General features: G+C 41.4%; 1 protein-coding gene across 3 annotated transcripts in view; it reads right to left on the reverse strand.

Annotated features, from left to right (window-relative positions):
- Positions 1–16,082, reverse strand: part of polrmt (polymerase (RNA) mitochondrial (DNA directed)) — a 125,561-nt gene that overhangs the window by 33,665 nt on the left and 75,814 nt on the right. For all 3 annotated transcript variants that reach the window (XM_074635679.1, XM_074635680.1, XM_074635678.1), the window contains 5 exons: positions 12,883–13,069; positions 7,678–7,827; positions 4,655–4,822; positions 3,960–4,130; positions 1,814–2,053 (listed from right to left, as the gene is read on the reverse strand). In XM_074635679.1, coding sequence (XP_074491780.1) covers positions 1,814–2,053; positions 3,960–4,130; positions 4,655–4,822; positions 7,678–7,827; positions 12,883–13,069 — 916 coding nt within the window. The remainder of the gene's footprint in view (positions 1–1,813; positions 2,054–3,959; positions 4,131–4,654; positions 4,823–7,677; positions 7,828–12,882; positions 13,070–16,082) is intronic.

Here is a 16,082-nt window from a genome sequence, read left to right on the forward strand (position 1 = left end):
CACAGTAACTTTAATTATGTAACCCAGGTCAGGAGTCAGGGTGGCAGACTGGGGGTGATGTTTTTTCTCAGGCTGTCTTTGTTGTGAATGTAATGTGTGAATTATTGTGTCCTAGTTCTAACTCACTCTTACAACATGTAGGACTGTACATAAGAATACCATCATAAGAATAAATACAGTAACCTGACAGAAAAATAAAACACCTCAGCATTGTTGCATGAGTCAGACTGTCATGCTGTGATGTAAAATCATTAGGATGCTCCCCCGATGGGCTAACCTCCAAAGAGAGAAAGAAAGAAAGGGGAAGAGGAGGATAAGAGAAAAGAAAGTAGAGGGAGGAAGAGAAAACACGCGAACAAAACTCTGCAACAGTGTCAAAGTGCATTAAGTCCAAAAAGTCCACGACTCTCTCTCTCTCTCTTTTTCTGCCTCTCTCCACTGCCACGGTCGGCTCACCCTCCTGCAGGGTCCCGTCGCAGTAAACCAGCGAGCCAATTAAGGGGGACACTAAAAAAGGGATTAGCCCAGAACCTATTCATCTCACTCGACTGTTTCCCCATGCCTATTCACACAAGGGGGAAATGGTTTTATAATTCACACTCTGGAGCTTCACACTGGATAAGCGGGTTCACAAGTGTACGAGGCAATAGGCTTTAGAGTGAAGGTCAAGTGTTTCCAGGTATTTCCTTTGTTTCTGCTCCACTGTGGTTCTTTTCATATTATTGAAAGTATTAACTTTGCAACTTAGGGCTGTCAAAGTTAACACAGTAATAACGCATTAACACAAATTCATTTTGACGCCACTAATTTCTTTAACGCAACTTGTGATTTTTAGGTTGTAGCAGGCTCGGTTTTAAAGCTAGAGTGAAGATACTGGTATCATCTGAAACTAGAAAACCTAAGGAATCCACACTAACTTGTCACGAAGGAGGTTAAATAACGCTCCAAACTTGGGCATTTTGTCGAGGAAAAACTGGCATGGCCATTTTCAAAGGGGTCCCTTGACCTCTGACCTCAAGATATGGGAATGAAAATGGGTTCTATGGGTATCAACAAGTCTCCCCTTTACAGACATGCCCACTTTATGATAATCACATGCAGTTTGGGGCAAGTCATAGTCAAGTCAGCACACTGACACACTGACAGCTGTTGTTGTCTGTTGGGCTGCAGTTTGCCATGTTATGATTTGAGCATATTTTTTATGCTAAATGCAGTACCTGTGAGGGTTTCTGGACAACATTTGTCATTGTTTTGTGTTGTTAATTGATTTCCAATAATAAATATATACATACATTTGCATAAATCAAGCATATTTGCCCCCTCCGATGTTGATAAGAGTATTAAACACTTGACAAATCTCCCTTCAAGGTACATTTTGAACAGATGAAAAATGTGCGATTAATTAAATATTTTAATAGATTGACAGCCTTATATTTGAACAATGTGTGGTAAACCTTTTAATCAGACTAATTGTGTGTCATTTTCAAAAAGTCACAATGGATAAGATGATTATTTTGACTGATGGATGGTTCTCATAATGAACAGCTGTTTCATTTTTAATCCTTTGAATATTTTTCTCAAAGTTGGTTTCCAGGAGATCCCTTTAAACATAATCCTTGACCATTTCCACATAAAATTCAGCTGAAAGGATGTTTTTTTTTGGTCTGAGTGAATGCTCAGGAATCCTGTTACCAGGTTATCAAAGCCCTCTCTATTTATTATACCACTTTAGTATAATCGCTACCAACTCCAGGTTAGACATTTCCTTTGATATCCCTGTGAGCACTTGGAAAGACTTTAACATCCACTGTACCTGTCGGGTGCTTCGGAAGGCGTACATGTGGTAGAGGATGGGGATGAGCTTCCTGTTGAAAGCCGGGTTTATGATGTCGCTATTAATTTTGAGGTTCTTGACCATCATATCCACCATGTAAGTGCCCAGCTTCAGGGATACTATGTATGGCCAGTGGGTCTCTCCTCCCTGCAGCGTGGGTCCTGAACTGTGGTCCATCTCCAGATTACACCAATGCTCTCTGGGAAGGTTGCCGTACTCCTAGAGGGAGAACAATGGAAGTGGGTTGTTTTCATTTTTTGAGGATGGAGTCATCACTCATCACAATAAGCTACAGTGTTTGGAAGGAACCCAAGAGCTCAGTTTTGATATTCAGACCTAAAAGAATTTGTCAAACAGGCACTGTTTTAGTGATCAATCAAAAGATAGCTTTCATGTTTCAAGAAATATGATGAATACTGTAAAAGCCTAGATGTATTAAAAGTTCTGCCAAAAACAAGAACCCACAGCTGCAGAGCCTTCAAGAAAGGGATGATCCGAGAGAATAAAAACATAATTTGGTCCTCAGACAAGTAATTAAGAAGTTGGATTAATGTTTTGTGTCATAACAACAACAACAAAAAACACAATAATAGGCATCATTTTAACTACAAAGGCTGCATGTAAACAAACAGCTAACTAACTTCTAGAATAACTAGCTACTGCAGAGTAATGAGCTGTTGCTCATTACAGTCTTGATGACATTAGCGCTTTTCCCCACCCCAGTGTACCAGAACCATCAAAACGCCGGTGGAACACCGAGTCAGTGATACCGGCTGTGGTGTCGTGACTCCACACATTTTCAACACTAAACAAACAGTGCATGATAACTGAATCTAAGCGCGCTTTCACAAGCCATAGTCCGTTTGGCTAGTCTGAATCAGAGTGAAATGGATACTTTTGGTTTGTTTTCTATTTAATCCGGTTCGGTTTCACAGTGCACAAATTAAAGCAGAACAATTACAAAAATATATTTTCTGAGGGGCGTGTACGAAGGAGCGAATTTATCTTTTTCGTCTCGAGAGCATGCAGGGCATCGCAGACTTTGAAATACTGCTGTCGAAGTTATTTCACTTCGACTTGGCACTGATCTACTGTGCACACAAATTTAATTTTCAATTCACTGTGACATGGAACTTCACAACAGCATAATATCTGAGACTATAACAACTGAGTCATTCAGTATAGTTTCTAGGACACAAAACAAACAGTGCTTTGCAATTAAAGAAAAACACCCACACACTCCAGAAACAGAGGATATCATCTCAGCGCAGCAGTTTTTAAACAAAATGAGATGTGAATTATTGGATTTTACACATCAGAATTGAGAGCATGTATTGTGTTTTCACTTTTCAAGCTTTGCAGTGTCTACTGTGCAGTACAGTACATACAGTATGCCTGTACAGTAGCTTTTATTGTGACACCAAGCAATCTGAATCCTTTCTACGGACTGACAACTGCATACAAATAACTTGTTTAATTGTTTTTATATAATATTATTTAAACAATTACTTTGACTATGTAAGACATATACCCAAATGAAGGGTGACAGCTGCGCCCCAAGAAAAAAAAGTTAAACTTTTGAAACGCTGCAGTGTGCACTACATGTCATGTGACAAGGAACAACCAATCACAGCCAGCAGATAATTGTTCTTTCTTCTGTAAATATCAGTCTACGGTAAATATATGGAGGAGTTAAAAATGTTGGTGTAGGGTTACCCAGAGCTTTATGATCTGTCCGACAGACTATTTTACTTGCTTCACCCATTCCGTCGGAGGACATCACAACATCCGGTTGAAAGATCAGCCAAACTGACACAGAGAAATGGAGCAGCGAAGCCACTGTGAGGGATTTACGGTGCTGGAAATCCATTTATTGTGTATAGTTTAGTTTTTACTGCTAAATTACCGCAACTTCCTCATCATCGCAAAGGTTTTGGTTGCTTAGTAACAGCAGTCACAACAGGAGCGCAACCTCCCAGGCACATTGGAAAGAAAAAAAAGCGTTTTTTAGACGCGGCATGTGTACAGCCCCGAACAGAAGATACATTCTCTTTTGCAAAACTAATACACATGAGAAGTACATACTGTATATACAAGAAGATGTGGAGGATGATGATTTCCCTACCTTTGTATCTTTGGCCAGCAGGTCCGTGTAAGTGTTGTAAATGTTGCCTAACTTTTCCACCATCTGACTTTGGTGCTTCTGCTGCACATAGTACTGGGTGTGGACCCTGTGGCCCAGATCTTTGGCTAAAATCTTCAGCGCCTCTCCACTGGGAGGCAGGACGGCAATGCTCTGAAGAGTACGAAGAGGACACAGTTCAAAACGTCAAACACAAGGAAACATTTATGAAAATTCTGTCACAAAAAGTGGATCTTTTGGCAGGTATGATTCAATTTGAATGAAAAAGCAATCCTTCAGTCAGATGGGAAATCAAAGTGAAAACAGTCTTTTCAGAATTAACATCACATCCTGTGTATTTGTCATTGTTGGAAGCAGAGATATCTGATCAAAGCATGCTCTCCTTTTGCTGCCAAAGATAAAGCCTGATGGTTTTACAGCTGTTGTCACTGTCAAACACTTGATTTGTGTTTTGTGGTTTCCCAGATTGGTCAGGTCGTATTGCACAACGGCAGCGTCGAGAAAACAAAGGAGCATATCGGTGACATCACTACAAATCTTTTTTTTATAATGTCGTAGTAAAGTAGAGCTGTTGTCAATCAAATGTCTTTGACTCAAAACACTGACATGTCTTTGTTAAATCCAAGACTTCTGGCATTTCATTGAGCGGTAGGCTGGGCTAGGTGGGTTTGAATTACCTGAATCATGATGTCAACATACTCGCTATCCTCCAGCACACAGAGGTAGGGATAAAGGTTAAGCCTGAAGTCCTTGGTGTTGGTGTTAGCCAGGATCATCTTACTCTCCCTCAGGGCCTGCAGGAGGATCTTCTGCCACTGTGCCCGCTGATCCGCCAGCGCCTCCCTCTGAAAGGACAACACAATCGGAAAGTCATCCTCTATTCATGACAGTGACTGCCAGCAGAGAAACCCTTAAAGAATGTGTTGAATAAAATGTTGTTTACCACAAGCTGCATGAACCAAATGGAACGTCATTATAAACTGTGAAGCAGTAGACGGGGCCACCTCTCACTGGACGCGAGGTATTGTGAAGCATGAGCGTGCATTCTGTTTGATGGTTAGGCTTGTTTGGCCCAGATACCTCCAGGTGACAGGGAGAAAACAGACTATCTGTCTGAGAGGAACACAACTGGGCCACAGACTGATTCATCTAAGACTAAAACTGGAAGGAGAAACTTTCCCAGAGTCTTGGCCCATTAGAAAGATTTATAGTTGTGATGTATACAATTTATGAATGATACAGTAAATTGTCACTCGTCATTTCCATTCCACCAGACTATAGTTAAGGAACAGTTTGACATTTCGGGAAATACTGTACGTGTAATATTAGCTTTCTTGTCAAGACTTAGATGAGATGATTGATACCACTCCAGTATGAAGCTAGAGCCAGTAGGCAGGTAGCTTGGCTTAGCCTAAAGACCGAAAACAAGGGTAAATAGCGGAGTTACGTGGACGGAGTATAGACTGTATATAAGAAGTGGACGTAGTCAACCGTGACGTCACCCATTGATTTGTGGACTGCCGTTTTGAAGCCTCGAGTTCGGCATCTTGTTTTTTTGCCACAACACAAGAAGGGTGGAGCTAAGTACAACCGAATGCTGAATAAGACATTTTTAAGCGACCACAATGTTACAATAAACTTTCATGAACTGAAAACACAGTGTGAAAGGGTTAAAGTTGTAAGACAAAAACAACTCCCAGACCGGACAACGGTAGCGACCTGCAATCACAAGGTAGCCACGCCCTGAAGCATCCCCTGCTTTATGGTCTATTTGACTCTAAATGGGACCATAATTTACCAAATGAACATCATGCTGTATTGAAGAAGACTTGAAACTAGAGATGAGACCATAAACTCATGTTTACAATATTTATTGAGGTAATAAATCAAGTGAGAAGTAGGCTCATTTTCTAATAAACCTCTATACAGTCTGACTTCTTTTTGCAACCAGAGGAGTCGACCCCTGCTGGCTGGCTATTATTCCCATTTTCATGCTAGGCTAAGTTAATCACCTGCTGGCTTTAGCCTCATATTAAGCACATATACATACATAAGTGTGGTGCTGATCTTCTAATCTACCTCTTGGCAAGAAATCTAATAAGTGTGTTTCGAAAAATGGCAAAATATTCCTTTAATAACTAAATGAGGATGTTCTTTTGGGGTCTTTTAGCTTTGCTTTACACAAAGTGTAAAAAGTATCTACCAGATGATGTGGCTAACGACATTACATTTGCATCACTGGTGACTTCCAGCCCTGTTACTGAGATAAAGTTATAACAAAGAGCTCTTAACCATGATAAAGGTTATTTATTATTTCCCAAGCACAGACTACATCCTTTGGTTAACATAGTCTTAATAACCTTCACTAAGCAAAATCCTGTTCCACAACAGCTAGAAAGAAGAGACCTTAGTATCTTTTAGCTGTGTTGCGCTCCATATCCTGGTACATATTTCGGTGTAATGTGTTTTAATGTGGGAGAAAACCTTTTTTTTGGTGCATTATAATCACATTTTTAGCTGTGCGTCTTGATTTTAATGATTGACATGACACGATTGAAACCGCTGAATAATGGAAAATTAGATTCTGTAAGCGGTTTTGTTCATGTATGTACACGTGCCTGTGGAGGTATTGCGGTTATCGTGTGTTCGGTGCACGACTGTGTGTATGTGTTCACTCTTCAGTCGGTCTGGATTGTGGATTGTGAGGTGACTCTGCGCTCTCTCTCTCTCCAGAGGCTTCCATTACAATACATTATTATTCTGCCCTGCCTGTCTGTAAATGCTTCCTGACCACCAGGGACTCTCAGCCTGCTCGCTTCCCACGTACCCCGTCTGTGAGCCAGGCTGGACTGTAAATGCCAGAGTTGGAAAGAAGGCACACCACAAGAATATGTTTCTTCCTCGAGCCTGTCCGGCCTAAATGCATATTATCTAAAAGTTTATATCAGGTGGAAAGAGAAACTTTACAATGGGTACCCTTAGATACAAAAATAAATAAATGTCAGTACAGCATGAGGATCTCAGGCAGGCAAACTCAATATCTTCCTTTAAATCTCTTCTTAAGACTCACTTTTATCTTATGGCTATTTCTTAACTGATAGTATATTGTTGTAACTATTTATTTACTATTATTATATGATTTTATCTTGTTTAGATCTTAAGCTCTGGATGTTAATTACTTTTATCATGCTTTTATTATTAGGCAATTTGTAGTTCTTTGTGAAGGGTGCAATATAAATAAAGTTATTATCATCATCACTACGTGTGAATCATGTTATATTAGTATAATCACTCCGAACAGACAAGACAACTGTCAAGATAAACACCCCCTCTACGTCTGTATTGTGAGCCAGCATGTTGGACTTTGCAGAACTGACAGCACAAAACAAGAAGATGTTCTTCCAGCACAAATTAAGTAATGCTTTTTCCAACAGGAAGCAACACGGTTTATGGGAAATGTGGTCTTGTAATCTTAAAAACACTGCATCAGCAACAACACTCTTGTAGATACACGGTACCAATTATTTCAACCAGTCTGTCGCAATTAATCTGACAGTAACATATTGAAATACCATATGTTGTACCTCTAGTATATTTTAGGTTTTTCAGCAAATACAGGACTATAAATCCACATTTCTAGGAGTCTAGTGTATTGAGAGAGTGATGAAGATGAGGAGAGGCAACAGGTGGGTTTGTTTACCATTTTGGCCATGTTTTTAGTGACGGGCTTGGCAACCTCTACAGAGTCGATGGTGACGGTGCAGGCCTGTTCCATGCCGAGCTGATGTTTGAAACGTTCCTGAAGCTCCTCCCGAGTTAAGTCCAGTTTGGGGTACTGGTGGTCTGACCTCTAAAACACACACAGACACAATAGTGAGAAGGACAGACAGAAACAGAGCAATAACAACTGCTTCATACTGTGTGATACTAAAGGTGTGTAGGATTTAATGGTATCTAGCGGCGTGCTTGCAGGCTGCAACCAACTGAGTACTCCTCCACTCCTTCCTCCCTCCTCCCTTTCCAAGACTGCAGTAACGTGAGCCGCCGAGTGCAAAACCATGGTAACGCCGTGGTATCTTTCAAGACCTTCTTCTCGTCTACTTAAGGAGCAATGGAAGTCAGATGGCAGCTGCTGGTACCACAGTTTTGCACTCTGCGTCTCACGCTACAACAATTTCCCCAGTGTGTCTGAGAACAATGGTGGCCTTTAGGTCAGTCAAGTCAAGTCAATTTGATTTGTATAGTCCAAAATCACAAATCACAAATTTGCCTCGGGGGGCTTTACAGTCTGTACAGGATACCACACCCTCTGTCCTTCACAGTGCAACACTCACATCAGATAAGGAATAACTTAACCAAAAAAACTTTTAACAGGGAGAAAATATGGAAGAAACCTCATCAAGAGCAACAGAGGAGGGATCCCCCTTCCAGGATGGACAGACGTGCAATAGATGTTGTGTGTACAGAGTAACAACATAATGAAAATACAACATAGACGATCCATATGACAAAAATTAATATGTATAATGTGAATTTAAGTGAGACGGTGGATCCAGGAGGATGTCAAGCAGCTTCCAGGCGTCGACAAACAGATAGAGCCAGAGCAAAACGACCTCCTCTCGGCGCCAAACCGGTAGAGCCAGGGCAAGACGACCTCCTCTCCACGCCAAACCGGTAGAGCCAGGGCAACACGACCTCCTCTCCACGCCAAACCGGTAGAGCCAGGGCAACACGACCTCCTCTCCATGCCAACCAGATAGAGCCTTAGCAAACCAAACCTCCTCTCCACGCCATATAGGTATAACCAGAGCAACACGACCTCTCCACGCCAGATCGATAGAGCCAGAGCAACACAAACTCCTCTCCACGTCAAGATAGAAGTGACCTTTAACATAAAACGAACATCAAAAGGGATTTGTTTATCTTTAATTATTTATGTTTAATTTACCCGAAATATTGTTTTTTATTTTAAAAATACATTTTATTGGTTTGTTATTTATAATTTGCATGTTTGTTTTACTTTTGATGGTAACAATGCAGCTAAGTTAAGAGTGGAGGAGCTGCTGAACAAGATGCACTTGTCATAAGGAGAGGAGCAGCATGTTGCCACGGACAAAATACGACGGAGAGATCTCATTGCAGCCTTATTACCCACATGGGATGAAGAGAGGAGTAAGTAAATAAGTGGTTAGTAGTACATTAGTAACAATATTCGAGCTGTTGCAGAGTTTTGACTCAACGTAACGTTATCGTCAGCAATAGATCCCCCTAAATCCTACACACTGGACCTGTAAGGGACTTCTTGACAGACACTAATCTTACTTTTCAACACCTCTAACCTACCAACCACTTGATTGCTGGAAGTTGCTAGTACACAACCTGGGGATAAGCTTTTCCTGAGAGGATCAATTCAGGGTAAAGAGTCTTTTCGGGCCAAAAAAGTCACAAAACCATCTCAGTCTGCTGCCAATAGATCGTTGAACTGAATTTCAATCTCACACGTTTTTGCTCAGTTTTGCTAGAGAGCAAACAAAAAGATCATTATACTCAGTTTATTACTTTCAAGATTGAACATTTAATAGTAGGTTAGCATGTTTGGATGCTGATTTTTGGAGTCCCTGTTGCATGATGGGAAATAAATCCAGCAAACAAAGTGGTCTACTAAAGCCATTATTGATCTGAAATAGCCTGAACTGAATGAGTGTATAGGCTTAGTGAATCGACCGCTCACGATCAAAACGTCTTGCTAACAGACCCCCTATTACGCTGCTCCTTACATCCCGCCAGATCAAAGTGGTTTGCACTGACAAGGTGACCAACTAAGCAACAGACTTGTCAGACAGACACTGCCACATTTCTTGCTAAAAGTAAAGATATAAAATGTGCTTTAAAAGTCAATTATTGTCTAAAGAGGTAGTGACCTTGCCGAGGGAAGCAGTAAAATGATTATTAAATGATATCATCTGTACACATCGTAGAAAGGTTGTAGACATGAGTAGATGTATTACAGCAGTAAGAACATCAGACAGGATAGACTGTAAATCAGGCCTTGGAGAGACGGAGCATGGACAGTAGCCAGAGCAAAGCTTGAGGTAGTTTGCCACATAAATTGCTCACCAGACAGCTTTTGTACAATAGTGCAACTTCAAAACAATAAATGAGCTACGAAGCCAACACTAAATTATCAGTAGACCAGGGAGAAATGGGCTGCCACGATAGTTTTTAAAGTACAAACTTGAAGCTTCTGGTGTACAAAGAAAAGCAAAAAGCTCTAAAAAAGGACTGTACTGCAATATTGCTTAAGTGCAGCTGTGCGATTTCATGTGAATACAGTGATCAATCACCTATATGGATCAAAAAGCTTGGGGCAGAATCATTCTTTTACAAATGCTGTTTAAATAATTTGCTTATAGTAATTAAGTAGTCCGCCTACAGTGATGATTTGGGATCTTTTCTTACATGACAACATGTAGGAAAAACATTTTAAAACTATGTTAGACTAACGTTAGTTGAATTTTGGTTTTTACTTTACTCTCTTGATACTTTCCCTCGAGGACCGTCGGGGAAAGGGAAAAGGAAAGTCATTTTCTCTGATTAAAAAACAAATGTGCACGGGGAAAGCACATGTGGGTAAAGCCTCCCTCGTCAAGTGGATTGATAATGACTGCTCACGTAATGCCCCTAAAGTAAAACTCTGCTGACCGGCTCCTCGGCACCGCAGCGCCGGCAGCTCATGCAGACCGGCGCCCATCTCCCTCCATGCCGCTACCGGGTGAGAGAACGAGGAGCCCGGGCAAAGGGGCGTCGTTCTGCATGCAATGCTCAAGCTACAGCCGGTCAAAAATGGCAATGCCTCACCCTCGGTGAGGTAAAAAGGCAGTAAATAGCGAAGCTTTCCGTTTCATTACTTTGTCTTCATGTAATAAATATACAAATGTCAATTAGATGGTAATCTGCATGAGAAATGATGCACAACAACAAAAAATTGGGATGAAATCACCCGCTTCTAGTGATCATTTTGACCTGGACAGACTGTACTTTGTCAAACTGAATGAACTCTAATTTCCAAACCTATAATGTTTTTCCTTCTTGTCCCTACTGTGACAAAACCAGTTGTCAGTCAGTTTCCAGATGAAAACAATAATCAAATGATAGAATAGCACAATATCTCTAATGACAAGTTGAAACTAGATCAAACTGCATTTTGTACGAGCATCAGCTTAATCAAAATTCCATCTCACAACAACAAACAATATTCTAATTAGATTGTGTGTCTGCTGCTAACACTGACTCTAAATCCTCCGGAGACCATCCAGTCTGCTCCTCTGTTATCTAGTGGACCAGTTCTTTGGGCAGCCTTTCAGTCATTAAATCAACCTGCCAGAAAAGTCACAGTCATAGTCCGATAAACAGCCTCACAAATGCAATCAGAGTCGACTGTAATGGAGCAGTCACATCTGACCCGTTTCACATTTCACCAAGTGGCATAGTTTCACATACACTCTTAAGATAAAAATACATGACCTGCCGATTGCTGCTACCATCATACACATACACAGGCCAACAATAAGACATAAAGTAGACAAAAAATAGCTAAATACGTCACACAGATGAAGACCAAAGTGAATATGGTGCAAGGATTGAGGCTAAAAATAGTGCAATTGAACAAAAGGCTGTTAATGAATCATGTGAGACTCAGGAGGGGAAGGGAGGGGGGATGGAGGGGAGAGGAGAGAAGGCAAGGAAAGCGGGGGACCCATTAGAAAGCAGAGTTGGCTCGCTATAAATAGGCCAGTGCCTGTCTGGCTGTGAAGGGGTGACAATCAAATCTTTCGTAGTCACGCTGGAGCCTTCTGACAGCTTTCCCAGCTTTGACTCTCAAAACATACACAAGACTCAGCCTTGAAAAAATAACTCTTAATCTGTAATTATAGTAATACATTAATCACTCTTTAACATAATGCCCCCTGCAGTTTCTAGATAAATATAACTCACGAAGTGCATGTCATGGCAGAGACTAGGGAGATCAACTGACAACCAATTTTGGCTGGTTACGCATGTCGGTGTATAGGTTAATTTACAGTCTATATGTTAATTTAACATTAGCGCTGCGGACTGTGTGTGTGTGTGTGTGTGTCCAGCTGTGTCGCTCTTAAGAGTGAATTACAGAGCAGATGAGAAAGCAGACAAATGAGTAAACGTATCAATTCAGAATCAATGCCTCATCTGATTGGCTCTTCTGATCGGCCTTTATGGAGACCACTGATCAAACTATTTAGAAGGAATATCAGCTGATTGGTGCACAGAAGTACGTGACATAACCTATTTTCTAACAGACCCTGCTGCCCACTTCAAGCCAGTGAGAAAAGCAAGGACAAAGAAACAGAAATATCGCATGTAAAATAACATCCCTGTTCAAACTTTGGCAGAAAATGATGTTTTCATGACCATCGCTCATAGTCAGAAGCTGATTGAGAAAATAGGCCGTCCCTGATATTGTTCTGGAGGCTATATAAGATGATCCCGCGGCTAGCGACAGGCATGGCATATTGGTAGCTAGCTAGTTAGATGGTAAAATAATGACCAAGTAGAGTACGGATGGGAATAGTCCGAGATTCCTTAATTGTGTCCTATTCCTCGCTGTGGAAACTACGAGCTAGCTGCTGCCCAAACCCTGTCATGGATTGCTCCGTTCCAAGTGACAGTACCCGGATTAACTATAACTACTGGAAGACGAAAGAAGTCAGACAGGTATGACACAGTTTCCCGGTCTTATTAAGTGTTTATTGTTAACATAAAATAGATTCAGAGAGCGACAGCATGATTATTTATATTGCAAATTTTGTTGAAATTCTATCCTCCATTCATATCGCCACTCCTATAGGTGAAAGCTAGCCTGTGGTACCTGTGTGTAGAACTCCTGAACCAGAGATGAGGCGCACTGGCTTGTGCTCGCGTTGAGGTTGGGCTGGTAGTCGGGCTGGACGATGCGCACGGCCTTTAGCACCATGTCTCTCTCATCCTGCCGGAACACACACCGGCTGAACAGGTCGTCCACAGACAGGCCATCCCCCTCCATCTGGCTCAGGCACCTGGACATACAGGGACATACAGTTGGTGTAGCAGGTTTTTATTGGCCCCTGAAGCAGATTTTGGCAGCGCACCAGTTGTTCTCTATCAGCTGTAGCAGCGCTGTAGCATGTTAGGTGGTTTAGCCCGGTTCGCCGGGTCAATCGAGCTCAATGGACAACCCTGTATGAACGAGCACAAGCTACAGTTCAATTCAGGAATTATCAACCGGTCAGCGTCTTATGATGAAGCATTACAGAATCAGAAAAGCTTTATTGATCCCCAAGGGGGTTACATTTACATTACAGACATTTCTGTAATTTATTTTTGTTATTTATCCATCTTTTATTGACAATATCAGTATTTGAGTGCCTTAACTGTTAAAGTAAGAATAATTGCCAATGAGCATCTGTAAAATTATAACAAATTTCAAAATAAATGAAAAACAAGTTATTTTATGCATTTTTCTTTGCTGAGGCACATACCGAACCATGAATTTTGTGTACCATTACACCCCTAATAACTATGGCTAAAACAACTGAAATATAATAACTATTAAAATATCATTCTCGCATAGCTGTGTGAGGGTATCAGTCCACTTAATGTCAGAATTTCTTTCTTCATATCTTGCCAACAAGAGTAACAGACGTATATATACACTCAAAGATTAAGAAAACATAACCTCCCTACAACTCTGTTGCAGAAAGTAATTACAATACTTTTCCTTCCCATCCGGTTAGCTCAGTGTTTGTTCAGATTTAGCGCTCAGAAAGTTAGCCAGAGAACCAGCCTTTCGGGCGACTAAGTAGATTTTCATTTACGTGGGAGATTATGGTTATCATGATGGAACAGATTTGGAGTCTGATCACAAGTTCAGAGTTTTCAACCCTGTGACCCCATGCCTGTTGATGATAATCATATAACTTGCTGGGCTACTGATTAATTCAGCTTTTAAAAAGCTCCCTTGTCTGTGGGATCATTGTGTATGTTTCGCCTACCCTGATCGACAGTCGCAGAATATCAATCGAAGTATTTGCATTGACGGGGCCTTTCTGTCAGACTCAAAATAGGAGTTTGATCTAGAGGCAGATGGGCACTGACGACATCAGAGAAATGTTTATTTAAACAGAATCTCCCAGAGATTCCTAGAGAGAGCACCGTCTCCATGACTGGACTGCAGAATAAAGATAATACTAATAATGTGCAACAAACCAGCCACTGGAATACAAATGAGAGGTGCAATAGCGTGATTATATTATAACTCAATTTGATATATGTAACTCAGAAAGCCTGTGAATTAATATGCTCAGCCTGGTGGATCTATATTCGTCGGTGATTAATGAGATTCAGGGACTAAAGTGATTAATATTTTATTTGTGTAAATGATTAATGAATTTTTGGTAGATAATGTTATTAAGCTGTACATTGATGTATTATTCCGGTCTATATATTGGGCCAACACAATGTTTTTTTACAATGACTGGCTGTCATCCATGTATGCTATTTGTATGACCTATAGGGTGCATTATTTTTTTAAATGTGTAATTACAGATGTTGTATGTCTACATGAGTAAAACCTTGTTAGAGTCATGCACATTTTAAAGTCCCGGCCAAACGACGACCGAGGAGCCTAAAGACCATGTTTGGTTGCACTGCCCCCTAGAGGTTAATAACAGAACTACATGACTAAGCCAAGCAACAGAAAAGGAAAACCCATTTGTCATCGACCACAGAGGAACACTGCTTCACCATGCACACCTTTCCCTCAAGACAATTATAAATAACAGCACACTAATTACCATTTGGAAGAAACCTTGGCTCAGCAACTTCTACCGACTTAATCTAATCAGAAGTGAGCAGGCTTCTGCACATCAATAAAATACAATGAAGAACAGCATTATATTACAATATTCGGTCTTGTGTTTGAAGTGTATGTTATATTTCTAAAGCAAGCCAAAGAGGTCACGTTTTTTTTTTTAGTATTTGCACTCATGCTTCGGATTCTCCTGTGATGCAATGTGCAATTTTGGTCTGAGTAAATGAGAGAGCCTCAAACAAAGAGAGGATTAGTCTGGGGTGCTGGCACTGTGGTCCAGAGGAACAAAGAGAGCAGAGAGGTTGAAAGATAGAGCATAATCAGTCTGGTGACTGCTCGGCTGCACCCTAGGGAGCCAAGAGCTCTAGAGGACACAGCACTTACAAAAGGGGAACCTTAAAGGGATAAGTGTGTGCGTGTGTGAGAGAGACGGAGGAAAGGGGAACTGATTGGTACATTGAGGGCAAGGATGCTGCTGGGGAGACCTCAGAGAGTGATATTAGGAGAGTACAGCAGTTTGGCCATAATAAACAGGGAGAGAACACAGTAAAGAAAAGAACAGGCGGACTACAAACACACTGAGTGACAAGATAAAATGATGATAGTGAGGACTGTAAGAGAAAAGAGAGGCTGCTGGGCCAGAGACTGAGCAGGAGTGCACCACTGCAGAACAACAATGTCATACAAGCATCAGCTTACAGTGATCGATGGACCAACCTGATACCCGCCCACAACCCTACTGCCCTGCCACCTGTCCCGCTATTGGACCACGCTGCATAGGGTGATGTCCCCCGGCTCCAGGGGGAAACTATGTGTGTCTCTCCATGTGTGTGTGGTTTGTGTAACAGCACTCAACGTGACTGAGGCTGATGAAGCCTTCAAAACAGCTAATCAAGCCAGCAGTGAAATGCAGAGTGTTGATATTTCATCACTTCTCAGACTATTTTGCATGATTGGAAGCTACAGTAGCTGTGCTCCAGTTCACAAGGTGCTTTCTTCAAAGGACAAGTAGCCTATGAAGGTCAGACCTTTAGAAGGCTGAAGGTTGTGTGGGCTGAACCTGCACTCCCTTTCCTAGAACTAGCGGCGACGAAGGCCGACCTTCGAGTCGCCTCACGTCGCCTTTGTCTTGGCCAAAAAGTTACACTCGAACACACCGCAAAGACTACAGCCGACAGCCAACTATCATGTACGTTCTGTGCCCGCGTGAGGAAATAACT

This window comes from Sebastes fasciatus, chromosome 5 (assembly GCF_043250625.1).
Source record: "Sebastes fasciatus isolate fSebFas1 chromosome 5, fSebFas1.pri, whole genome shotgun sequence".
Taxonomy (NCBI): Eukaryota; Metazoa; Chordata; class Actinopteri; order Perciformes; family Sebastidae; genus Sebastes; species Sebastes fasciatus.